The 27,919-nt window shown below is 41.5% G+C and overlaps 2 protein-coding genes across 7 annotated transcripts; both read right to left on the bottom strand.

Annotated features, from left to right (window-relative positions):
- Positions 1-701: 701 nt before the first annotated feature.
- gcat (glycine C-acetyltransferase) lies at positions 702-12,828 on the bottom strand. Its single transcript, XM_086185768.1, has 9 exons — positions 12,532-12,828; positions 11,493-11,623; positions 11,300-11,401; positions 11,075-11,221; positions 9,621-9,775; positions 9,030-9,112; positions 8,482-8,653; positions 3,579-3,700; positions 702-1,797 (listed from the first exon to the last, which is right to left on the bottom strand). Exons 1-9 carry the CDS (start codon positions 12,734-12,736, stop codon positions 1,646-1,648), a joined length of 1,269 nt encoding a protein of 422 aa, XP_086041894.1. The 5' UTR covers positions 12,737-12,828; the 3' UTR covers positions 702-1,645.
- Positions 12,829-14,876: 2,048 nt separating this feature from the next.
- tom1 (target of myb1 membrane trafficking protein) lies at positions 14,877-26,469 on the bottom strand. Of its 6 annotated transcripts, none has more exons than XM_086184995.1 (16): positions 26,313-26,469; positions 24,704-24,788; positions 24,527-24,605; positions 24,292-24,441; positions 24,067-24,201; positions 23,834-23,968; positions 22,601-22,717; positions 22,265-22,398; positions 21,509-21,551; positions 21,256-21,394; positions 20,953-21,022; positions 20,701-20,770; positions 16,939-17,004; positions 16,470-16,532; positions 15,839-15,878; positions 14,877-15,496 (listed from the first exon to the last, which is right to left on the bottom strand). In XM_086184995.1, exons 1-16 carry the CDS (start codon positions 26,362-26,364, stop codon positions 15,402-15,404), a joined length of 1,473 nt encoding a protein of 490 aa, XP_086041121.1. In that variant the 5' UTR covers positions 26,365-26,469; the 3' UTR covers positions 14,877-15,401. The 6 variants fall into 6 exon arrangements, with proteins under 6 accessions (XP_086041121.1, XP_086041122.1, XP_086041124.1 ...); XM_086184996.1 differs by having other exon boundaries at positions 22,265-22,395; XM_086184998.1 differs by lacking the exon at positions 26,313-26,469 and adding an exon at positions 25,849-25,913.
- Positions 26,470-27,919: the final 1,450 nt, after the last annotated feature.

Genomic DNA, 27,919 nt, shown 5'->3' with positions numbered 1-27,919 from the left:
CCTCAGTAGAAGATGTGAAGTGATGTTGTTTTGGGTCAATTTCTTTTGAGCTGAGAACACATAAATTAGGGAAGCTGGGGATAAATGTGAAATTTTGTGAGGCCCCAGGATAGGTGGAACTAAATGGCGAAAATCTGTGATATGAAGTATGTCACTGATGTTCAATTTGAAAATGGGGCTAACAAGTCAAAAGAAATGAAAGTGGAATGAGGCCGTACTCTGAACCGGTTCTTCCAATTCCAGGGCAGCAGCTGATGGTAGGTGTCTGTAACCTGGTGCTGTAGTCTATCAAGAAACACAGTGACAAGAGGGCGGAGCATGGTCTCATGTTCTTAGACAGAGCCTTGGTCGTACAGTAGTAATGCAGAGGATGCAGATAATGACCATATTTGTTAATCGTGTTTACGCTGACCTGAAGGAGTTATCTGTCTTGTCAGGATTAATCACTCCACAATAGAAGGGACGGTAAAATAATGTCCAAAGCTTTAGTTTTATGAGAACTGAACAAATGGAAATACGACTAGAAGATAAAATGCTTTCCTATCCAACCAGTGCTTTTTAAAGATTTTTTACAAAGTAAGAACCTGTCCAGTTTTTTTTTTTTACATGTGCACGATTAAAATGACTATATATGAAACTTATATAGCACTTTTTAAAATACTTAGACACTTTGCATTAAAAAAAGAAAACTGGAGGCAGTTATCACTACGTGCATTTTGAGGTGTGTTGAATATCTAAGGTGCATAAAACAGAATTTCAAAACTCCCTTTACAATTTTATTAAAATTAGTCTCCACCTTTCCCATAAGAAAAATCAAATGAATTCGAAATATTTCAAATGCATCAGTTAAAGTTGATTACCAGTGTTTGTGTACTGACAGACCAGGACAAGTTGTGACATCACAAAATTATTGTGTATGTCAACTCTTCAGATTGAAGGGAAGTACACAGTTCAGCCTGCAACTAACTTTTCTTTTTGGAGTTTTATTATGACTGTGGTTGTCACGGTTAACGAATAATTTAGTTCATAAAATGACAAGAGTACATTGGAAATGTTCAAAGCATTTCCCCAGAGCCCAGACTGATGTAAGACTACTACTTTTGTCCATCCAGAAGTCTCAAATCCAGTCTTCATTTCCTATCATAAATGATCAAATTAAAAATCAGCTAGTCCTGTTGTTTAAAAGTCCCAAACCAGAAGATTTCTTTGACAAAAACACTGAAATGATTTATCATAAACAAAACAGTTTGAGCCCTTTATTGTCGTGTATCCTCTCAGCAGCTGATTGTGAAAACAAAGCGGTTTGTCTTGTGGGGGACAAATTGGTATGAAGCGTCAGGTTGATGGCTGACACTGATCAAAAGTCATGTGACTAGTTGCATTTCTACATAAAGGTTATTCATCTGAATGTCTACTCACCATCAGAAGTTTCAACATCTTTTACCTCACAAACATGGAATCACAGCCCTTTTGAAATGCAAACACCTCCACATTGGCAGAAATGCTGAGCCAACACAAAAGTAACAACAACCTCCAATGATCTACTCATAACTAGCGTCCCGATGACCATCAATCTAAGGCCTTTGGAGAAGCAAAATCTGGGAGCGGCTCAAGGTCATTTATCTGATTCCTGCTGCCATCTCTTTCAGGAAATGATGCCGTGCTTTCTGCCTGTCTGGATGAAAGCGTCAACACAGTGGTCAATGTCCTCGTCGGTGTGTGCAGCTGAAATCTGAACACGGATCCTGGCCTTCCCCTTCGGCACGACCGGGTATGAAAATCCAATCACATACACTCCTGTGGAGGGAAGACAGGCAGCAAATAAAGCACAGCTACTTCACCAGTCACAGCTAGCCTCACTTCAACCTAACAGTGTTGCATTTGCATGTGTAGAACTGAAGTAAATGTGTTTATTACAGTTACCAAATTATTGCAGTTTAGTTACAGTTTTACAGTCACAGTTACTAAGTCGCTCTCATCCATTGGCTCTCACAGTCACACCTACGGTCAATTTAGAGTATCAATCAGCCTCGTCCCCTCTTGATGTCTTTGGACTGTGGAGGAAGCTGGAGTACCAGAGAGAACCCACACAGGAACAGGGAGAACATGCAGACTCACAGAAAGATCCCATGCCCAAGCCGGGACTTGAATCCGGAACCTTCTTGCTGTGAGGCGACAGTGCTGACCACTGCACCACCGTGCCGCCCAACATTTAGGCCATTGAGGCAATCATCAATTGGCATTCAAGTCAATATGAGAATATATATTCATTGTTTTAAAATTGTGGCTTCCTTTGCTCTCAGGTTCTTTTTTCTCTCTCTCAAAACCGAAGTCTTTACTCTCTAATTTTTCTGATACAGAATGAACTGCAGCGCTGTCGTCCGAGGCTCTGCCTGACAGTTGAGTCAGTGCGCTTTCTAATGAGTGGAACTGCCGGGAGGAGAGCAAGAGGACCGGGAGAACGTGAAGAGACGTGTTGCTCACTCACAGTGGTTGCTCGCAGTGGGCGAACTGCTGGTCTAAAATGTCTGCAGAATAAGGACGTCCCAGAATGCAACGCGGCATGACGTCGATACAAATGGTTCAGTTCGGCACCCGTGAACGACTCCTCACCCAGTTGTTAATCTGCCCCAGCCTCCAATAAGCCTTTGATGACTCCGCTGCAGTTCATTCTATATCTCTCCCCATAGTTCCAGTGAACAACTCCCCACCCAGCTGTCAGTCTGTCCCACACTGCCCGGTAGCATGAAAAGAAAAAAAAATTGAGAGCAAGGACAGGTTTGGAGAGAGAAAAAAGAACCTGAGAGCAGAGGAAAACTATTCGAGGAAAGACAGTTTGCAAGCAAAACTTTTACATTTGCGAGCAATATATTTTTAACAACATTCATTTTTACTTTTTGTACATTTAATAAACCTTTTTTGATCGCCTTGTCAACAGTTGCTCTCAGTTTTCTTCTGCTCTCAATTCTTTTTTCTTCTCGTACAACACTGACACAAACCTCTCTCTATACCTGACACCAAACAAACAATGCAGAATTCTTGCAGAGACTTGTTTACTCAGCAAACGAAGACATTCTTGTTTAGAAATAATTTAAGCAGAGACATTATTAATAAAGGCTTATTTTTCACTTTTTTTTTTTTATTTGATTCTTCTTTTATCCCTTCAAAAAAAAAATCCTTCTTTATACTCTCTTTTGCTTTGGGAACTTAACGTGTTTATATCATATTGTTTTTTGTCTCCTTTTGTCAATGATTGAAATTAAGTTAACTAAAAAGATATAACAATACTGGAATTTGAAAGGTGTGATTAATGATTAATTAATGATATTATTGCGACTCACAGAGTTGTGGCACATCATCGTTTCTGGAGCAGCAACCTTTTCCTTTCCGACAGTAAATTCACTCGTGATGAGAGCAGGTCCCTAGAATCACTTGCTTGATGCTGGTATAATAAGAAGCATGCTACACTAAACTCTTGCACTAATTCAGACAAAATGAAAAGACAGGTGACAGGAGAGGACTGGCAGTAGGTTCTGATGAAATTCTGCAGTGTTTCTCTCGTTACACTTGTGTCTCACCAAGTTTCAGCATATCGTCGGCCATCAGAGAGGCCAGCCGTGCGTCGCCAAGCATCACGGGACATATTGGGTGAGCTGAGCCCGCTATGGTGAAACCAGCCTGTGTCATCCGGTTCCTGAACCTGAAGCACAGAAAAACAACATTACAGTCAGAGAACGATGAATGTATGACATAACCCAAACACTGGTTTAGCTACCTGAAGCCCTGTGTCCAGCATCTAGTATTTTTTCTAGTATCTTTTTCCAATAGTTTCCTCCAAGTTTCCAAGGAGGAGAAGGCATGTGCTAGTATCTTCTCATTTTCTGTGGGGCCAGCTAAAATGTCTGCCACTGTGATTTATGGGTACATCACCACATTTTTGAGACACAGCACACTTGTATGTGTAGTGACGACGACGTCAGTGCGATGACATACGAGAGAGAGAAACACAGGCACGCAGCCCTCACAGCAGGAGCTCAGGCCTGCGTCTGCTGGAAGCTTGAATGCCGACCAAACGCGGGTACAAAAAGCCGCTTTGACACACGTTTTTCAGTGTGAAAGGGATACCAGAGAGAGTCCATGGGCATACATTCCACTCTCCCCACCAGCACCTTTAACACAACCAGGAATCTCATCTCTGCCACTATTCAGATTCCATATGACCAAAACTGGCTCAATACAAATACAATTTTGTGAACTTATAAACTGCAAGGTAGCTTTCTGTCGGGGCGAAAAATATTTTTGCATTTGGAGAAAAGAGGGATGTTGACATTACACATGTCCACAATGGCCTTATGTTTAGCTAAACATGGGAACAGATTGGAGGTATAGATTCAACGACGAAAAAAAGAGACGCACGAGTATCATATGCATCGGAAGAGATTGCAGCGCCATCGCTCTACCAATCAAGGTCCCCAGGGAATCTGACGCAGCAACCTACATATCGGGGTCCGTCGAATCAGGAGCCGACCCTCTAGTTACTATCTACATCAATGTGTCCACAATGCCCCTCTCATCTTCACAACCAGAGCAGTCACCTGATGCATCCATCCAACCCAAAATGTAAGTCTTCTACATTTGAAGCTACATAACTGTTACTCAGACCATAGCATTGGAAACAGGCTTCAAACAAGCAGACCATTGGGTGGACCTAGTGCAGGGTGCAGCTAAAACAGTGACTAAGGAGGACTGCGTGGTGCGCTCTACGGCCTGGCCTCTCCTCATGACCATCCCCAAACCATTCTCTGATAATGAAACACATTGCATTGTTACATACTACTGAAAATCCCACCAATGGGTGCAAGCACCTAGAGAAGTAATACCCTCTGGCTCCGCCTGATGCCCAGCCCCTTATATTCATGCCCGTGATTGGCAGTCATACCTATTTGGTTAAAAGGGGGCCACGAAAGCGTTGGGTCTCTGGAGCTGGAATGGTGCCTTAATGCAATAAATGTAGCAGGGTGGGATAATGCGCACATGTTGCCATCGCGATGGGGTGGAAAATCGTGTCCTTAGTAGCCCCCACAACTATTGTAAAAGCGAGTGCTCCAGACCTGGTAGGGGCCCACGTCAACTCCCCATGGAGGTGACACAAAAGGAAAGTCCAGTTTGATCCACATGCAAATTCCCTGGCCTACATTGACACCATTGGGATACCCTGAGATTCCTGATGAATACAAACCAGTTGACCAAATAGCAGCACGTTGGGAGTCATCGCTATCATGGTGGGTAACTATCAACAAGAATGTAGACTGGATAAATTATATCCACTTTAACGTCCAATGACTTATCAATATGACCAGAGATGCCGTGATTGGGCCACCTCCCTCATGACCTACCAAAACTGAGTTGCGTTGGACTTTTTATTGGCCAAAAAAGAGGGCGTTCGCTCAATGTTCAGGCAAGTATGCTGTGTCTTTATCCAGAATAATACTGCCCTTGATGGACTGTTTACCTCGGCCGTATCAGTACTCAAAACACTGTCGGAAGAAATGGCAGAACACTCTGTTATAAATAATCCATTTGGAGACTGGATGGAACATACAAAATAATTACATCCACGAGCCTGAACATCTAGACTTTTACTCAAGTGAATCAGTTCTTCTCACTTCTAAGTGAGTGCTGAGTGGGTCTACTTCTGCCAACTCTGCTGTAGATCTCTCAGTGTAGATAAGAAATAGCAGAGGCACCTCCAACCCAGGGGGTAACTTGGTCCGAGCCACTACAACCATGATGATGGACAGTTTTTCCATAACCACCTATGAATTTGTGTAAGTTTTGGCAACAAAATGTAGTCAGCGCCCCTTGCTTTGCTCAGGATTGACGGCGCAGGACTGCCTGATATGACACGGTGACTACCACGAAAGACAAAAATATTGTATCATCCGACTTCTGCATCACAAAGAGAAATGACTCCGTCTTTCCAATAAATGACAACACCTCCTACAAACCCAAGAAGGAAGTAGAACCTTAGTGTTTGTCCTCTGGGTACTCAGTGATAGCTATGCGTATTGCAGTTTTATGTGCAGAAAGCTGTATTTAAGTTCTGAGGCAGGGGCAGGTTGCACGTGTGTAGATGTTCGTGTAGCAACATCAAACACACTATCTGGCAACCGAGCGGATGTGACACAAATCCCATCATGTTGGTTCTTTTATGTGACATGCTTGGTTTTCAAACAGATGGGGAGGAACATCTGTGCCTGTAGCTTCTCTGTTACATTCAAAATGACTTGATATAAGGAATACATGCAGAAATCCCCCGCTTGCGAAAAAGTTGTTTTTTTTTTTTAAAACCACTTCATCAAAGAAGAATTACAAAACTCTTCAAAAAACAGCTACTGCCAATCTTTACAGTCAATTTCCTTGATACTACTGGAAAAAAAATGACGCAAATGTAATCGCAAAAAACAAATGTATTTTCTTGTTAGCTGCTGTCAGATGAAAATGTAACAGTCATTCGTGAACAACAGTTGTTTTTAAAAATACAACGACTTGACCTCACAGGATTACATTTTTAGAACGCTCAAAGGAATATTTCTGCCAGTGACGTGTTAGACGAAGAGAAAAAAGGAGGGACGCTGAGGGAAATTAAGCTCAGTCCATAGTTTAAGAAATGTCCTCTAGTTAGATATTAAACTAAATGAACACTCGGAAAAGGTGACATGAGTTTTGAATATGGAAATCCTTTTCGTGATGACCCCTATTAATTCTAGTAAAGTCCTTTGTAATGGCAGTTAAAATATGACAAAATGACAGCATGTGATGTAATCAAGTTAAAGCTGAACTTCCCATTACACTTTTTTCCCGTGCAAAGACGAGGCCCTTGAGAAGCTGTGTTTTGACAGTGGAAAAGTGAACAGATGCATAGAAAATCTTTGAATCTGTAACATTTTTTCAAAGTTATTTGTAAATGAGGTGTGGTAAAATCAGGGGGCACAACTTTGATCCAGACCAACGTCATTCAGCCGGAATAAGCTGGTGATGAAATGTCAATGTCAGGATTTTTTCCTCTTTTCAGCTACAGATTCATACTTCAAGTTGTTGTTAACTGTTCGTTGCACCTTTAAAACAACAACAGAGGAGGAATGGAAAGGGGAGTAAGAACGTATTTATTCACGTAAAACTGTTTGTTGAGATGACGAGAACCTCAAAGGTCAAGTGCAATTATTTGAATTAGTCCGAATAAGCTTATTGTGAAAAGTTTACTTCATGAAAGTCATTCTGAACTTCACAATGATATTGTATATATTATGACTGTTCATCTAGATAGGTTAAGTGTCTCTGTTCGACTGAAATTCATTAATTGAACCAACCTTTACTTTGACTCGCAAGATGTAATAAAGACATTGCATAAATGTTTTAATTCATGGTGTATTGTGTTCTTTATTAGTAGTTCATAAATATAGTGATGTTATGCTGGGTCCCAGGAAGTCATCTAATTTCTGTTTTGGTCTTGAGCTGAAAACATTGGGGAGCCCCTGTTCCCCGAGGGTTAAAGTAATCAAATGTCAAACTACTGTCAGAGATTAAAAAGAGAGAGAGATGACCAGTAGACTCGACCAGAACCTATTTTAAGACTGCTTTCCAAACTCTACTTCTGTGGACTCAGGGGAGAAGTTGCACCAAATCTGTATCTTTTAAGTTTGGGTCAATTTGCATTCCCACTGTCACTTTGTCAATTGCACCGAACGTTGTAAGCAAATGTCATGTGGTCAGACTGGAGAGGCAGCCAGGACCTTACAGGGACACCTTTCATGAAGTCGCATGTGCATCCCAGTCTCATTTTTTTCCTCTGTGCGGCTTCAAACCACAGGAATATTTCAGTGGGAGCGTTTGACCTCTTCTGCATATGTATTGTGAAAGTCATGTTATTAACCTGCTCACCTACACTCCCCTAACTCCTGCAAGTGTGTCTACACCCTTCCTCTCCGCTATCGTCCAGTACAACGTCACTGTTAACAACTGTTTACTCGACTTTTAATCCTGTTAATGTGGTCATAGTGAATGTTCCTGAACTCCTCCCTCCTCCTGCACACTTCTCTCCATCTCACAGAATCATCACCACAGACAATGAAGACACCAAGCAAATTAAATGAATGTTTTTTGGTTCACTTCCTGTGTGAGTTCATACCCTTTCATACCTACAATGACCTGCACCACGGTTCACATGGAAACAGAAAGTCACAACTTTTTCTGAAGGACTGCAGTCCAGTTGTTGGTGGTCTGTGAGAGTTTTCACCCCATAATTTTGGTTTGGATCAAATTAAAAAGTCAGAAAGTCTGGACAAAAGAAGACAGTTGTGACATTCCTAACATTCCAACTGTTTTGATCAGGTGGGAAAACCCCCCATCTAACTCGTGGCTCTATCCGAACTCAAACTAAACAACAAAGGGAAGTAGACTTGTGACTGAAAAAAAACCCACCTCATAGTTTTGGCAGTCATGCTCATTGCAATCTCATTGGAAGCCAGAAGCAGTTCTACAGCCCGGGTGGCACAGCCCACGACTGGAGGGGGGAGGGAGTTAGAGAACAGGTATGGCCGTGAACGCTGCCTCAGCAGGTCAATGAGGGGCTTGGGTCCAACTGTGTAGCCACCTGATGGAAATAAAATCAAATAAAGCCATACCAAATCTGACAATATTCTCTTTTTCATACTCATTAATGAAAAAATTCAAGTATATATCTTAAGTCCGAACTCTGCTCAGCCGCATTCATCTTGTTTGGCTCACTGTTTTGGTTTCTACAAACACGGTTGGTGCCTAACGAGTGAATGAAGCCGGCCATTTTATTCCCACTGTTTTAATGGAGGATTTTAATGATGATTAAAAAAAAAAATAAAAAATAATCACTGGGCTGTTTCCATGTGTCGTTCAATTTGGCTGCTCAGCCAGTGCAATGTGTTCAGGGCAGCAACAATCCACAGGAAGAGCGTGTCTGTTGTGCAAGTCAAAGGTCAGATGGCGAAACATACCAGCAGCACCTCCCAGTGCTTTCCCCAGGGTGGAGTTTACAATGTGAACTCTATCCATCACTCCTAGCAACTCGTCTGTTCCTCTGCAAATATACAGTTAGGCATTCAGAACTTAGTCATTCCTATTTTCACAAAAAGCACTTGAAATGATCAAATTTCTAGGTCTAAGGATACCACATGGTTTCTTTCTGTCTTTCTTTGATTATCTTTGTCCCTTATTCCTACCTAATTATTGTGTTTGTCAATATGTCAGTCTGCCAGAGACATTTTACTTCCACTACTCTTCTTGTGGTTTCTGAATGAGTGATTCATACCAAGAGTGTTTGAAGAAATTTTTTTTTTGGGGGGGGGGGGGGGGCGGAATTTCCTGGATTACATTTTGTTCAAAATGAATGAATTCCAGTAACCAATGAGTCATAAAAGGGAAATCTGCAAAAAGCTGCAAAAATTTAAACAGCTACAGGCAACAGATTGGACTTTTTTTAACTGACGTAAATCCGAATGAATAAAAAACAGTTTAGGTGAGAAACTCCAAAAAAAAGTAATCCCTCTTTTCCTTAGTACTTTGGATCGAAGCACCATCTTACTCACCTCCCACGGGGCCCCAGGAAGCCTGTGGCATGGCATTCGTCTATAAAGACCATGGCTCCGTACTGTTCCGCCAGGTTGCAAATTCCTGATAATGGGGCCACATCTCCATCCATTGAGAAGACGCCATCTGTCACTATCAGTCGCATGCGGGAAGACTGGGGGGGGGGGGGGGGGCAAAAAGCATAGAGACACACCCCAAATACAGTGAGATCCCTCAAGATCACACAATGACCTTCTGTTGTCTGAGGTCGTGACTTTTCTATCAAATACATGACGTGCTTATTTAATTTTTTTTCATTATTGAAGATATTTTGTCCCTGGGCAAGACAGTTTTATTTGTAGAGCCGTTTTCACCACCAGTTTGTCTCAAAGGGCTTCACATGGCACCATAACAACATCCTCTGCCCTCGGACCCTCACATGGACTGAAATTCATTAATTGAACCAACCTTTACTTTGACTCACAAGATGTAATAAAGACATTGCATAAATGTTTTAATTCATGGTGTATTGTGTTCTTTATTAGTAGTTCTAAGTCTGAATTCTTGCTTGTGTTGTACGTCGCTTTGGACAAAAGCGTCTGCTGAATGAAATTGTAGAATTGTAGAATTGTAATTGTGGTCATAGTGAATGTTCCTGAACTCCTCCCTCCTCCTGCACACTTCTCTCCATCTCACAGAATCATCACCACAGACAATGAAGACACCAAGCAAATTAAATGAATGTTTTTTGGTTCACTTCCTGTGTGAGTTCATACCCTTTCATACCTACAATGACCTTATTTTCAGATAATTTTTTGGTCATTCACTTGTTACTTTTCTTGGAAAACGTAAATACTGGCAATGTGCCTGCTGTGGCCTAGTAAACATCAAGCATATATACACACACACTATGTACACACACACACACACACACACTATACACACACACGCATATATATGTGTGTTATACACGTATACATATATAATTTAAATATATATATATATACTATATATAAAAGTTTTATATATATATATATATATATATATATATATATATATATATATAAAACATATATATATATATACACACACACACACACACATACATACAGGTATTTTCTTGCTTATTATATATGACTTATATATGTATATTATTTTATAACTTATATATATATATACACATAAATACAGGTATTTTCTTGCATATTTTTCTAAGAAATTTCAGGATCATTTTCAGTTAATTTCTTGATCCTTCCCTCTTTTACCAGATAAATAAAATGTTAATTCAAAATTCGGTAGAGTTGATAGGTTTGTTGGTTGGATCAGTGATACTGGAACAGATTACTTCCACATAAATGATTGTGAATGTTGTCATTCATCAAAATATCTACTGACTTAAAGGTTCCTTCTAAGCAAGATAACTACAAATTGGGGCTCTATTCTAGAGCAGTCTGATCTACAGGTTCTCACACACATGAGACTCCTTGAGCTTGGACTCTAGATCACCAAGGTCCATGTGTTTGTAGCGCAGCCTCTTTGCCCGACATAGGCGAATCCCATCGATGATGGAGGCGTGGTTCAATTCATCGGACAGTACAGCATCATCTGAGCCCATCAAAACCTGGTGGAGGAGTAATTCGGTGCTTTAGTGCACGTTATTCAGCCCCAGTTGGACACAGTACAGTTCTGGATGACCCACCTCAAACAGCCCTGCATTAGCATCAAAACAGCTGGCATAGAGGATGCAGTCCTCCCTCTCATGAAACTCTGCCAGCTTCTGCTCCAAATTTTTGTGTAGATCCTGCAAATATGAACTCCTTAGTTAATTCACCTGATATGAACAGAAGTTGTTATCAACGAGCGAATGTGATGATTGGACTGTTAATTAGTACCTGAGTTCCACAGATAAATCTGACAGAGCTCAACCCAGCGCCGTATGTTTTCAGAGCATCAATCCCAGCCTGCACCACCTCTGGATGACTGGACAGCCCCAGGTAGTTGTTGGCACAGAAATTCAAAATGCCTGGGGGAGAGTTGTGGAGGACAAAAAGTAATAGATAGTCTTTTGTTCACTCCAGAAATTTGGACTATGACAGGGATCTGTTTGCTGTAAACAACAGGAAATAATGCTGTGTAACAACATGATGTAAGGGCTTTGTTCAAATGTTTTGGAAACACAGAAAAACTTAACTTTTTGTAACAGTGACTTTTTTTTTTTTAAGTATGTACAAAATATAAATGCCTTATTGACACAGATAATAATACAGTGGCACAAGTCACTGTAAGTGTTTTGAACTCTTCCCCAATATTCCTGTAGAAGTATTCACTCCAGGAATAATATTGATGTCATTTTCGCGGTCACAAATATTGAAACCAAAGTAAATATTTCAGACGAAATGGAGGACCCTGACCTCGAAGTTGGAGTTCAGAGCACACGCGATTTTAGCTCGTTTCGACTTTTACAACCGACTTACAAATAAATAAATGGACATTTTCTTGCATCAGTACGACTCCATGGCCAGCCTGTTGTGACGCAGCTGGTCGAGGTTTTGGCTCTTACAACTGACTAAATGTGGACTATTTATCTAATCAGTTTTAAAATGTTGCCATATGGTGTGCAGGCTAAATAATTAACCAAATAAATCAAGCATACATACTTCAGTATCCAACTTCCTGGACTGAGATAACGTATCTTTTCAATGTAGCTCTTTTTCTTTAGAGGTTTCTTCCGACAATTTGCCCAATCCATAAAGTAACGACTCGTGTTCTCTGTTGACTTCACCCGGCTTGGCTTGGGTCAGAGCCAAGATCATCACGGAGATAACGCCGCCGACCAGAGAGCTACACCATCCAGAAATGTCTCCTCATTTAATGAGGCTTCATTGCTACTCTGTCGGTACACAGCTACTACAGTAAAAGCAGTCCACTCACTGCCGCCGCTGCCGTCCACGTTAATGTGGGGTCCTTGCTTTGACGTGATGATCCTCTCTGCCTTCCACGTCCCCGCAGCGCGGATCCCGTCAAGCTCGTTCTCAAGCACTGCTCTGGCTTCAGTCGCTGCGGTGTAGCACCTCGAGAGCCGCGGGGCCCCTCGAAGGGATTTCACCAAACCCCGGGCAGCTTTTCCGAGAGCCATAACTGAGGAGTTGCCTGTTGACTTTGGGTGTCAAACGGTATCTAGCGGTGACCGCCGTGGACGACGTGTATCTGATAACACGTAGCCTGGGTGGGTGTAACGCGGTGAGCCAATCAGAGGCTCGGCAGAGTGGCACATGGCTTGATTTATCCAATCCGATTACAGAATGTTTACTCACTGGCTCCAGCCCCCAATGTGACAGCAATTTGTTGCTTATTATAAACTGCCAACTTTTACTTCCCTTAACACTTTTATCTACATATTTTCGCCTATCTTTTAATTAAAAATGAGTTGATATAAAATACTTTAAATACCAAACAAACAGTGTGTGACGACTGGAAAAACCACCAAACTGACCTTGTTTATCTGCTGTGACCCAAAATATATTTCTCAGATGTAGACAATTTCCTTTGCACTGCCTAATACATGTGCGATTTTACTTCACATGCGTGTACATTGATATGACATCATACAAGTACACTAACAGTCAAAAGATTGGACACACCTTCTGATTTCATGTTTTATCTTTATTTTCACTATTTAAATTGTAGATTCTCTCTGAAGGCATCAAAACTATGAATGAAGACTTGTGGAATTATGTTAACAAAAATTGTGAAATAACTCAAAGCTTGTTTTGTATTTTAGATTCTTCAAAGTAGCCACGCTTTGCTTTGATGACTTCTTTGCACCCTCTTGTCCTTCTCTCGATGAGCTTCATGAGGTCGTCACCTGAAATGGTTTTCCAACAGTCTTGAAGGAGTTCCCAGAGAGGCTGGGCACTTGTTGGCCCTTTTGCCTTCACTCTGCGGTCCATCTCATCCCAAACCATCTTGATTGTGTTTAGGTCAGGTTACTGTGTCAGGCCAGGTCATCTGGCACAGCTCTCCATCACTTTCTTTCTTGATCAAATAGCCCTTACACATCCTGGAGGTGTGTTTGGAGTTATTTTACTGTTGAAAAATAAATGATGGAACAATTTAACGCAAACTAGATGGGATGGCATGTTGCTGCAGGATGCTGTAGTTGCCATGCTGGCTCAGTGTGCCTTCAATTCTGAATAAATCTCCTACAGTGTCACCAGCAAAGCACCCCCACTCAATCACACCTCCTCCTCCACGCTTCACAGCGGGAACCATGCATGTAGAGACCATCCGTTCACCTTTTCTGCGTCACACAAAGACATGGAGGGTGGAGCCAAAGCTCTTAAATTTGGACTCATCAACCCAAAGCACAGATTTCCACTGGTCTAATGTCCATTCCTTGAATTTCCTCGCCCAAACAAATCTCTACTGCTTGTTGCTTTTCCTTTGTAGTGATTTCTTAGCAGCTATTTGACCATAAAGGCCTGATTCACAGTCCCCTCTGAACAGTTCATATAGAGATGTGTCTGCCACTAGAACTCAGTGCGGGATTCATCTGGCCCCTATTCTGAAGGGCTGTTAACTTGCAATTTCTGATGAACTCATCCTCAGTCGCAGAGTTGACTCTTGGTCTTCCTTTCCTGGGACGGTCCTCACGTGGGCCACTTTCATCGTAGCACTTGATGGTTTTTGCGACTGCACTTGGGAACGCATTCAAAGTTTTTGCAATTTTCCGGACTGACTGACCTTCTGTTCTTAAAGTAATGATGGGCTGTCATTTCTCTTTACTTAGCTGATTGAATTCATATTATGGCAAGAACCAAACAGTAGTCAAATACCTGCTGCTCTGTACCAAACCTGTCTCCTGCACAACACAACTGATGGTCCCCATTAAGAAGGTAAGAACTTCAACAAACTGAAAATGAACTGACAAGGCACACCTGTGAGGTGAAAACCATTCCAGGTGACTACATCATGAAGCTCACTGAGAGAAGGCCGAGGGTTTACAGCGCTGTCAACAAAGCAAAGGGTGGCTCCTTTGAGGAATCTAAAATATAAAACATATTTAATGTTATTTAACATTTTTTCCTTTGCTACATATTTCCATATTTCTAGCTTCGATGTTTGATGTCTTCAGTATGTATCTACAATGTAGAAAGAAGTAAAAATAAAGAAAAAACATGGAATGAGACGGTGTCCAAACTTGTGACTGGTAGTGTTTATCTTATATAGCTTGTGTGAAAAGGCATTCAGGGCTTTGAAATGTGAACAGGGAGTCATCAAGTCAATAGTTTTAGTTTAATGTATGACAGCAGTCTGCCACAACTTATTTAAACATTTTCACACAAAAAAACTTTTGGATGTAAAAAAAAAAAATCAAAACAACTTCGACATCCTACATCAATAACAACATAAAACCCAGCATCACACTCCTTAAACATCCAAGCTTACAGTGCTCTGCTACTTGACTGAGCAGTTCATCTGAACATCTCACTAATACGTCAGGGAAATATAATACACAATCTATCTTACAAAACAACAACCCTTGTCTTCCCTTCAACAGCAGGAATGCAGCCATATAAAATGTGCAAATGTTTGCATCCGAAACATCTCAAGTACAAATATTCATTTGTAAAAGGGAAGTTTGCACCTCAGTGAAGAGCAGTGTACCCTTTACTGAGATCTTGGTTTGTGATCCCCCACGCCATTCAAGCCTTCATCAAACAGAAATCTCAAGCTCTCCCTTGACAGCAGTGGGGCTTGGTGAGTGTTGTTAGTTTGGCGAGTTTTAGCCCAAGTGCAGCTCAAGACTCAGAGTGATTGGTGTCTTGCGACGAGGCTCGAAGGGATGGCAGGCGCTCAGCTGCTTTGGCTCTTTCTGCCAAAAACCTGTCAAACTCTTGAAAGACAGACACAGAAGTAATTTGAGCAGATTTACTGAATAAATCAAACACAATGGGACAAAGAAGTAAAAGAGAAAGAGACAGTGGGGTTCATTGTGTTTTGATGCTAAATAGGTCTGAGTGAGGCAGCCTGTGGCGTCACCAATGACCACGTCATTCAAAACCTCTAGTGACACCTACAGGTAAGCTCAGCTTTAAAGCAGCAGATTCAAGGATGATCCATTCAACACTTACATCCCTTTTTAACCAGCCAGCTACACAGTATCTGATGCTGCAAGTAGATCAACTACAGGGCGACTCATCATGTTGATTATAAAAGGAGGTATGTTTGCACTCACCTTCGCTAGTCACACCGTCTGAGTCTTCGAAGTCATCGTACTGTGCCATACAAACAGAGCCACACATTAACACACAGATGCCGTTTAGCCGTAAGTTAAAATGACTTAAAAAACAGTGACAAAGATGCAAACATCTGATTGATTGGCCTTGAGGTTCTGTTCTAGCTGGTTAGCCTGATCCTCTCCAGTGCATTTACATCAGACAGTGTGTGTGTGTGTGTGTGGGGGGGGGGGGGGGTCAAGGTGTTGTCACTTTTTGTGAATCATAATACTGGCTATTATTTGTTATATGATGCATATATATACACTCTGTTTTGTTGCTTCAGTGCTCTTCACAGACTGATCTTACTGAACCTCTACAGAAATCAGACAGAACACATCATATCCAGGAACATACATTTCTAACCCCACTAAAATCATACCTGTGCAACAATTTGTTCACATTTCAGCTCTTTAACAATGCATCAAGCTAATACTAGGTTTCCTTTTGAGAATCATGGGTAAAAACCTGCTGAAATTATCAAGACATGGGATTGTTAGTTTTATTTAGGCACTACACAAACTTAATGAGCAGTGAAACTGAAAAACCGAGTTATATATTTGGAGTAAATGCAGTTATCCTGCTACTCACGTCATCGTCCAGTGCCAACCATTTCTCAATATCATCCATTACAGACGACTGGTTGATGGGGATCTAAGGAATATAAAAGAGAGCCCAGAAGGTCATCAGTGGAGGAAAACATAATAAAGCAACCGAACAACTAAAAACCAAGCACCACGTGTTGGTAAGCAAAGCCTACCATGAAGAAGAGAATAGCAATGTCAACAGTGACATCTAAGGACTAACCCAACCTTTTCATGCTCTTTGGAAAAATGTAGACATTTGTTTCCACCTTAGATAGCATGCAAACCAAAGTTTTATACGTCAACCATCCAACTCAAAAATGAACCTCTCACCGAAACATAAAAGTCCAGACTTTACAACAAAAGAAAATTGCCACCTCATGACAAAAAACAAAAACACCGAGCAAACATAATAAAAAACAAGAGACACAGGGTAAGGGAGGATGCATCAGAGTACAGCCAAGATACAAACCCACCATTCCCCTCTTAATCATCCAGTCTAACTTTGGTGAGGAGCTGCGAGACGAGGCTGGGCTATAATCCTTCATGCACAGACAGAAAGTTGGTTTAGATGCAAGACAGACAGAGACAAAGCAACAACTGTGTCAAGTGATTCTGAGCTCTTTCTTGACTGAAACGGTCCATTGTCTGAAGTGCCGATGAGGTGCTTCTCTCTAAACTCTCTCCCTTTCCTGGACCCAGGAGCATTTCATGCATCAAACCTCATTCAAATGTTTTCATACACATCTGTACTGACGCAGTACAGGTTTTTTTCAGTGGCCTGCCTACTTCTGCTCAATATTCCTGCCCATTATAAGCTAGGGGTTTTTTTTTTGGTCCCTGCTGGTCACAGAAGGGGAATTATTAGGTCTCTTTAAACTAAATCAATTTAAAGATGATAAGCATGTTTCTGGACCCTCTAAAGTTTAATAAGATAACTTTTCTTGTGATTTATATGAAGAAAATTCACCTGAAGTCATGGCAGCACACCTTGTACTTGCTTGCATGCTTATTTCAATAGCCATACACTCATGTTAATCTTTGGTAGTTTTATTTATTACTCAATAGACACTTCACAAGGAAGAAAGTGGCTAAAACAACAACAACAAAAAAGCCTCATTAAGACAGATTTAACTTACAAGTTCAGTAATATCAAGTCCCTTTATTCAACCATAGATCAGTGTTCTCCTTGATTCAAATCAACTCGTTCCCACAAACTGCCAGAAATCTGGCTGACATGATTGATGACAAGGAGGACCAGACTCCACCTGACACAACAAGCCACACAGCTTCTGGTTCAGGCCCTTGTGATTTCACACGCTGACGACTGCAACTCTCTCCTTGCAGGCCTCCCTGCATGTACATTTAAACCTCTGCAGATGATCCAGAATGCAGCAGCATGTCTGGTCTTTAACTTGCCCCAAACTGCTCATCAAATTGACTCGAATCAAATTCAAAGCTCTTCTTCTAGCTTACAGAACAGTGACATGAACGGCTCCTGCCTACCTGGAATCCCCCATCCAGGTCTACACTCCCTCTGGCCCACTAAGCTCTGCCTGTGAGAGATGGCTGGTGCTCCCAGCCCAGCATGGCTCTAAATCTCTAGCTAGACTCTTCTCCTCAGTTGTTCTCAAATGGTGGAATGAACTACCCAACTCCATACCATCCACAGAGTCCCTTTCTACTTTTAAGAGACTTTTGAAGACTCAACTGTTGGGAAACACCCAGCTACTTAAGTCTGACCCTTCTCCTCTTTGTCCTCAGGGTAGAATGAGTCAGAAGGTTGAGCACCCAGCCCTTAGTGAATACTGAGCACTGACAATGTTGAATATTGAATGTGTTGAATGATGAAAGATATTGTTGATGTTAAATTATTGGTTGTGGTTAAATTAAGAAAAAAAACCAAACAAACCTGGCACTTCTTCTGCCACTAGATGGCAGCACCTGTGACCAATCCAACTTGAAGCAGTTTGTTGTACTTCCTAAGGCAGGGGTGTCCAAACTGATCCAGTAAAGGGCCGTGTAGCTGCAGGTTTTCATTCCACCTGAGCAAAAGCAACACCTGATTCTACTTAACTCAACTAAGCTGTGTCCTCACAGCTCATTGGTTGGATCAGGTGTTGCTTTTGCTGGGTTGGAATGAAAACCTGCAGCCACACCGGCCCTTACTGGACCAGTTTGACACCCCTGTACTAAGGCTTTCTCTCCAGTCTTAATTCTTGTTCGTGTGCTACTTCACTTTGGTCAAAAGCGTCTGCCAAATGAAACGTTAGAATTGTGGAATATAAAAATAACAACATTTAGCTTAAGTGTAGCTTTATGTCCTGTCTGCTTTCGAATAAACAAAATACAATGTGTTAAAGAAGTTCTATCATGATGGATTTCAATAAAATTTAGATGAACAGTTAAACTTAAAATCAGAGTTCACAAAAGACATGGAGTATTTCATGTATGCATTATTCATGGGATTTAATTGAGATAAAGCAGCAATTATTTACTTCAGTGTAACACTAACAGTTATTAGGAAACTACAAAGCTTTTACTCATCAGTATGAGCATGTGCCAAACACGTGGACAAAGCCCATTTTCACATCACGACAGGTCAGCTAAACTCTCTAATAACCTATATGACACATAGTGTGTCCTGAAGGAAGTAACCAAATAAAGTCCACTTGTTTTTATGATGAAGCCACTTTACAGCAGACTAGCTTGTGTGTTGTTAAGCTTAATGGGTGAATTAATTCCCTAAATTAAGCCAAGTTGTTTTAATAGTGATTTAATTTCATACAGCCACAAACAACTGAGTTTTAGAGGCAAACACTGCTAGTGTCACCGTCACTGTGAGTGAATACTGTTGTTTGGTGTACGTCATGAAGAATAGAGTGTGGGCCCAGGCCAGGCCCAGGCCAGGCCAGCAGAATTACATCTCAAACATTATTTTTACCATTACAACTTGCTTTTAAATCAGAAGTTGTACCATGGTCCATGTTTAAAAATAAAATACCAACAAGAAACAAAAAATAGGGCAGTAAGGGGCAAATAGGGGTAACTCTTACCCCTGACATTGGCATGTCAGTGTCAGGGAAGACATCTATTGCATACCTCTTGGTAGGTGCGAGGGCCCGTTCAAGGCTGCTTGCAGCTTTAATTGTGTTTGTGGTTGTTATGGTTGTGGTTTCACCAAAATGTGAAAAAGTTCAAGGGGTATGAATATTTTTGCAACCCACTGTATTTCAGAAGCTGGGAAATTTCTTACAATCTGCCCCAAAGAGGTCCTGTCACCGATGGGAAAAGACGAGGGAAAGAACTCAACAAGATCCTTCTCAGTAGAAGACAATTCAAACTATTGCACTCTCATATCCTGCAAATAAACCATTTCTTTTCACTGCTCACTGCCTAAAACTGGAGGAAGTCCCATTGGAAAACTAAATGCTTTCATGTCCTGGATTTTGACAATTTTAGGAGGCAGTTAAGATGATGGATCTGAGAAGTAGAAAGAAAGTTAGGTGTTCACAGCACAGTTTCATAGCTGTCTCCAGGAACTGTGTCTTGATGCCTGGTGCTTCCAACCTAGATTTTGCTGGGATATTATTGCATAATCTATGGAGTCCAAGAGTAGCCATCGGGCTTTACATTTTGTGAGCACAGAGAGAACCTTTTTTTTAGGTCATGATATATACATTTTTCCAATTTTAATTCCTTTGCTGCAAGAACATTTTCCCTTGTATCTATGGGCACTCGCAAGCTCCGTAAGAAACAAATTAAAGTAATGCTAAGTAATCTACAACATAGCGTTGACATCTACCAAATGTGCTCTGTCAATTTAAAACAACAACAACGACAACCAAACTATAAAACACCTTTGTCTGAATGAAGTTCAGATATGAGCTGCATCAATGTTCTTTGAAATGTTGGTGTACTAGTCGTCATCACTGAGCATTCAAATAAACAGGCCGATTAAAAAAAGGAGAGAACTGAAATATACACACCAATTTAAAAGTTTTCAGGGAAATAGCTTCAGTATTTTTTTGCATTTCGGGAAGTTTTCCATCATTCAACCCGCTATAGCATAACTAAGGATCACTTACACGATGTCTTTCATACATTAATCTTCTACTTTCGTTTAAAAAAAAAAAAAATTACCTATAAATTTCAACTTGAAAGCATTTCACAAACAAGTGGTTAAGAAACACTGCATTAATCAATGGTAACGCTTACGTCACACCATCTTGGCTTACCGCTCTAGCGCTTTGCAGCATTGTGTCCTGAGCTTGCACCTGGCCATCCACCGCAGCATCTCTTTGCTCACTGAAACCCAGGATAGTTGGTTCAGTGCCATGTACTCCACTAACTCATGTCAATTTCAGACAAACACTGCCTCATTTATTTAAAGGGAATTAGAGGGACGAAGGTGATTGATCCCCAGAACATCAACATGTCTTTTGGTGTCATTTCTGAGACTTTCATTGTCAAGGTTTTTTTTCCCGTACCTTGGTGTTTGCTGGGTTGAGAAATATCTTTTTTGCAATGACATGTCCAGGTCATCGGCTTCACTTGTACCTGCAAGATGAAGAACAACCACCGATAGGGTGAACTTGATACGATCTCATACTTCTGGGGACAACACAGCACCAACATGTGGAGAATTTACAATGCTGACAAGCCTGCTCTGCCTTGTTATGGTTGATGTGATTGGTGAACTCAGTGATGTGTGGTGAACAGTCGATTGCACAATTCATAATAAATATTCATTGTTCAATTACCACACGCTCGTGTCAGACTGTTGTACTTACTAAGTCCTGCCATCTGAGTGGACAAACAGTCTACTTTTGAGTGGTTGAGTGAGCTGCCATTGGTGACAGATACCATCTCTGATTGGCTAACAGACTGTGCTGTGAGATGGAGGTCTGTTAGGTTTACGTAGGTGTGGCTCTGAAAGTTAAGCAGAAATAAATTCAGAAGTAACCATTACAGAAAAATTTAAAATTGAAAAAGCTGCAAAATACCAACTTTTTTTTATCATGATAGTGGGTTTTTTTTTTTTACCTTCCGTTTTGTGTTTTGATCATTTGTTATTTGTCTTTCAAACCTGTAAACAGCATAAAATAATGTCAACAGAGCAATCCTCTTATGTTGTTGAGAGAACACGCTAACTTTTTAGGAATTATGGCCCATCCTCCTCAGAGGCAGACTCCACTCTGGGTGTGCAATAAGGAACTGAGAACAACAGAGCCCTGTTGACCCCTCGTTAGCTTACTGCAATTCAAGGGAATGAATGGACAGTGTTTGCAAACACAATCTTACCCAGTCAGATTAAAAAAACTGAGGTTCCTCTTCCATGTTCTCACTCAAAATACTGAGGTTCCTCTTCCATGTTCTCACTCAAATGAATCCAGTTCAGTTCAGGATCTTGATTTGTCTCAAAGTCATCGTCCTCATCTTCTCATACAAAGTTGGCCGTGACAAGTAGCAACCAACATCTAAGCAAAATGTTTGTCAAGTTGGCCCCAGTATAACGGGGTTTTTGAGGTGCTCCATCAAATCACTGTTATTTCCTACATTATGCATAACCCTTGAATATCCAATTTTGAAGGAAAGCAACAGACTAGCATTCATTGTGCAAAGCTAACTGGTGGTCAACCCAACTCTGTGGGTCTCAGTTCTCCAATGCACACACAGATGAGAGACGGGTCTCCAACTTCTTGTCTGGTTCTGGGCAGTAAGGGACATCAGCAAATTTCCAAAAACGATGGTGTCTTCCTTTCATAAAGAAGTAGCATAATGAAAGTCAGTGTAGCTAACCGGTGGTAGCGTGTGAACGCAGTGTTCATTTCATCATTAGTTGCCAGCAGCTCTTCGATCAGCTTCTCCTCGCTGAGCCGGGGCACAATCTTCACTATCCTGTCTTGCATGTCCTTACATACAGTGTATAACTGCTAATGACACAATCAAACAGATAATGTGTGGGTGGGGTGGGGTGGGGGTGCGTATGGCAGGGTTTGCAGATGTAAAACATATACAGTACAAGATCAGTTAAGGGTACTGGTGATGGAAGGGACTGATTTTTTTTTTTTTTTTTTTGCAACAGAGAAGATAAAACCCTCATGCTGATGAATGAGTGTTTTTTGTTTTTTTTACCTCCAGCAGCTCCATGTCTGCTTGTTTTACCGTGACAGGATCCAGCTGACTCATCATGTCTGACATCATCATCAGGTTGCTTCGCACCACGCCAAGCTCTGCCTTCAGTGTTTTCACCTGGAATATCAGGAGCGTTTACTGAACACACAGCTAGAACAACTGCTTGTAGAGGTGTGTATTGATATGAGTTGGGGAAAAAAATGGTAGGAAGCACATCTCTCTGCCCAGGAGAACGGATCGATTAACAACACAGTATCATGAAAATCTGTTCATCCATTTACTTCCTGGCCCCACAAATAGTTCCAGGTCATGATCCCACATGATCTGTACCACCTCCAGGAACAAAATACTTGAGTCTGTAATTAAAGTTTTCAACAAATTCCATCAAATTAAGTTTGCTTTAGCTTAAACACTGTCAAAAAAAAGAGAGATTTTTTTCCCCAACTTATTCAAGGGAGATACCATTCTAAAAATAGACAGAAGGAGTAGCTTCCTTAACAGAGATCAGAGAGGTTTCTTTTTAGCAAATCTGTTTGAACAAATTTATGAGCTTATTTAATATTCTAACTTAATAATGCCCTTTGCTACAAGGTTGTTAGTAGTGAATAAATTCTTTACATTAAATGGGAACTTTGACTGACAATATGCTGACAATGCCGCCATGCGTTTCATGACGAGTTCTGAAAACAGATTTCCCCACTTAACAAATTAAATTCCACTTGAGTATTTCATGCGATTACACAACCTTGGAAAACATTGCTCGTGTCCATACCTAAGAACCAGAACAACCCAGATATCAGACCTACTTTACTACAGTGGTTTTTTTTTGCCTCTACATGGAAAAAAAGATCTTCTGGATCACGGACCAGAATATGATTAAGATGATTTCCAGAAGTCAAAATGTTTTTCATGGGCTCATTTTGATCAGATTTGTTATCAAGCTGTATCTTGCCAATGGTGTGAAGCAGTCTTCAGGATTTACGATTTGATCCAAACACTGATCAGTTGTTCGTCATGATATTCTAAAATGTGTCTGTTCACTTTTGAGATATTCAGCTAACAAACAAGTTCACACTGTTCATCATATTATTTCATGGCAGAGGTAATTCGGGTAAAACGAATTTGGATGTGGTTTGTGAGAAAGCATATTACGCATATACACAGCTGTTTCTTAAGACTATAATGTTAACTTAAATGTGAAATATCCATCTCGAACACAGTACGGTCCTTCACCTGGTTTGGCGTGAGGGCGTCACTTCGGTTTATGGTGTGTTTTAGCTCAGAGGTCAAGGGTGGGATGAGTGCAGCTTTGGAGGATAGGTGAACAGCAGGTAGAGTAGTAACAGCAGGCCCGTTCCCAGGCAAACTCTGGTAAGCAAGGCACAGAAATGACCCAAAAGAAGAGGCACCCAAAAGTGATAGGCAGCACCAGCCATGACACCAAGTGCACCCAGCAGTGTTAATACCTTTTGGGGGGCTTGGACAGGGGAGTAGCCATCCAGTTCTGTCATGGGGAACTCAAGTCCCTTCCTTCGCAAGTCCTCATACACTGATACCACGCCTGTCAGGTCAGGTGAGCTACGGAATGCATCAGCCCACGCCTTGGAAAAATGAAGCCACAAATTATCAGTAGTCACAAGAGGAATGTGACAGACATGCATGTCTTTGTCTTTTATGCGGCCACACCTCACCTGTATGATGCTGAGCACTCTGTCATGCAGGATCAGAGGAGGGTTGTTCCTTGGGATAATTGACCGTACCAGAACCCCCTCTATAAAATCCCTTGTGGTCACGAGGATGTGAAACCTGTATCCACAGTTCTTCACACAGGTCTCCAGGACCTGCCATCAGGACAAGAACAGCTGAATGAGGAAAATCATCTCTGACTGCACATGACAGCAGGGTGGAGGCAGTGACAACACTTACAGTCAGCGCCAGCATAACCTCCTTGAAGTTCTTGTTTCCTGCAATCCTTTTCCTGATGGCTCGGACTGCATCTCTAGGTCTTAAATCAGAGAATTTTCAACGGTCAGAGGTTTGTGACCGCTTAGCTTGTTCCTGATTACAGACCTATAACACTCGCATGCTCTCACAAATACATACCCTTCCTCTGAGCTGTTAACCGCATCACAGATTTCCATGTTAAGGGACCAGTCCTCTGATGGCAGGCTTGAGCTGGTTGCATGCTCTGTAAAACAAAAAACAGGAAAAATATGACATTGATGAATGAACCGCCAAATATTGATGAATGAAACAAAGTGGAAAAATGTTTCAGAACAAGTCACAAGAGCTCTGCACCTAAGAAAAAGCATTTATGAAATACTTAACAGAAAAAAATAATCATCTCTGATAAAAGATTGTTAGTTCATTAAACCATCAGCAGCATTCTCATTTATTCATTTCACACACAGTGAGGTGAAGTAGTCCATTAGTTTACAGGAGAAATCTGTGGGTTTTTTGTACTTCACCCAACATTTTTTTTTTTTAACCATTACAACATTGAGTAACGTACTCCGTCTAAACTGGTGAGAACACAGGTCAGTACTGTAGGCAGAACCATTCATCCATCCATTTTCTACCGCTTATTCTCTTAAAAGGGGGGGGGGAGGGGGATGGGGCTGGAGCCTATCCCAGGAGCCTTCGGGCGAGAGGAGGGGTACACAGGTCGCCAGTCCATCGTACCGCCAAAACATAGAGACAGACAACCATTCACTCTCCCAGCCACGCCTACGGTCAATTTAGAGTATCCGATAAACCTTGGACTGTAGGAGGAAGCTGGAGTACCAGAGAGAACCCACACAGGAACAGGGAGAACATGGAGACTCCACACAGAAAGACCACGCGCTCTTATTTTATAACAATGCGCAGATAAGTTTCTCCATCATGTTTGAATTTTCCAACTGCCTTCAATCAGTAAATGTACATGGTACTGGTGTACTGTACTTTAAAATTCCATAATACGTTTAATAAGTAAATTATGTTTTTAAGTTAATTCTGTTTCTAAGTAGTAGTTTTTCCGTCTAAAACGCAGTCGAGTGGACAGATTGTATTTTCGCGTCCACCACCAGAAAACTTAGACTAAACGAATGGAGTAAATGAGTGGAACCTATATATTTTTTTTTTTATCGTTTCTCAGTTTGCCTTTTGTGTGTTTACAAAAATTCCAGTCATGTTTCGAACATGTTTATCCCATTTTTTAAACACTGCATTTGTCTTAAAGATAAAAGACTTCATAGCAGTTACTTTACAGCGCGATTCTTCTTTCCATTTCCTTAAACGTTCAATAGTTGCAGCTGTGTGTTAGTTCTGTCGCAGCTGCTGCATTTCTCTCCATCAATGAACATGGGAAATCGTTGCGTCAATCAGATTTGGGTCAGCAGGATGTCAGTCCCTGTCAGCCCCCCAGACACAGAACCAATCCAATTGAGGAAAGAAACATCTTAACCCCGCCTCTTTCGTATCATTAGTTAAAGCATGTGTCAATAAAAGCATAAACCATTGCGCTTGCAAACCTAAATAACTAGATTATTTCAATATGTTAGCGCGATAGGCACAGCAGCTGTCAACGTAAAACCTTAGAAGCCATCTGATTAAAACGAGAGCTGAGCACGATAAAGACAAGACTGCGTCTGCTGGTGGTGGAACGACTCCAACAAGAATGACTGGGTGAAGCGTTGGCTATACGACCTTAACATGTTACAAAGCAGTTTACCTATACGCTGTCCCACCGGCGTGCTGAATGGGTTCCCCAATAAAAACTCCATAGTGGCGACGTCCCCGGGCCAAGCCGTGTGCTACAGACTGCCTCACTTGCTGCTGCTGCTGCTGCTGCTGCTCGCACATCAAAGTGGGCCACTGTAGAACCTGCGTCATAATTTAAAGGGACAGTACATACCCTCTATCGGCGTGTGACTGCGCCCCCGCTGGTCGATTTCAGTACTGCATGCATCTATGACGGCTGCTTCTGGGATGGTATCGATTTTTGAAGTTCTCCTTGACTGCCAGTCCAATTTGGGCGAAAAATTGCAAGAAAAATGAAATAAAGTATACTAAATAACTTCAATAATCCGAAAAAATTTAAAAGCTATCGAGAAAACAGGAACGGTTGCATATCTTGCCAACAAGCCCTATAGGCCTACATGAAGAGGGACGTCCTACTGAGCTGAAAAAACCCAAAATCCGTTCATAGGAGAAAAGTTGATTTGACTGTGTATCCATCGCACTCACGCACAGCTCGAAGAAACGTCAAACTGTTCCCAATGTATAGCGAATAGTAGTTATTTAAATTCCCAGTAAGAGACATGCATGTCAGAATATTCCCAAAATATTGTAAATACTGGATTATCAAATTGTATTTCCATGACATATGCTGTTTTGGGAGTGTTAAAAACACAAGTACAACAAACTGCACTGAAAACTAGGACCCTAAAACCATGATACAGACAAAGGATTTTACGAATGTTCCACCCTAAACTGGGACAAATTATTTTCTACCCCTGTGTAGTCTCTGTGACAAAATTTTGTGCAAAACAATCACTAGCCCAGTCAAGCCGTGTTTTTTTTCCTACTGCCAAATCACAACAAAAGTTATCTCATGACACTTTAAAGTAGGGCAAGTACAGCAGCACACTCCTTCATTTAATTGACGCCCAACAAGCACATCTTGCAACAGCGCTGGTGAAAATCTTCCTAGTAACAGGTAGGAGTGTGGAGCAGACCGAGGCTCAGTGGGAGAGGCCATCTGCTTGGACAGGTTGGGGGGACATTAGTGCAGAAACAAAGATAGACAATGGGAAAAGACACATAGAGAAGGACAGAGAGAGGGACGGAGATAAAGAGAGAGAAAGACAGACAGGGATGTGAACAGGAAAGAGAAAGACGAGCAGAGAACGACAGAGGGACCGGACGTACAGTAAACAATAACCGCATCTAGCTACCACTAATATCTACAGCCAGGGTCCGCAACAGGAGGACTACCTCTTTGTGGACCCAGGGCAAAAAATAAATAAATAAAAAAAAGCACGCCACTGACTGACTGACGCGAGGTAAGACTGGCCGGGAGAGATAGACATAGAGACTGTGCCCGAGCTCACGCTTGCATTAATGGGCTGTCATTCCCATGACAACGATGCGCTGATTGGCTGATAACTACGCGAACCGGCAGTCACACACTGTCCTTGAGTGCGTCTTCTTTGCACGGAGCGGGTAACGTCTTTGCACCAGGAGCTTCGGTCACACCCGGCATCAAAATGGCAAGTCAGAGAAAGGTGGACACTGAAAATCGCCGATTTAATGACGAATGGACCGACAAATATATGT

This window comes from Aulostomus chinensis, chromosome 18, assembly GCF_037954235.1.
Source record: "Aulostomus chinensis isolate RoL2024-O1b breed Wild chromosome 18, RoL_Achi_v1.0, whole genome shotgun sequence".
Taxonomy (NCBI): Eukaryota; Metazoa; Chordata; class Actinopteri; order Syngnathiformes; family Aulostomidae; genus Aulostomus; species Aulostomus chinensis.
This window is presented reverse-complemented; position numbering and strand designations above follow the sequence as displayed.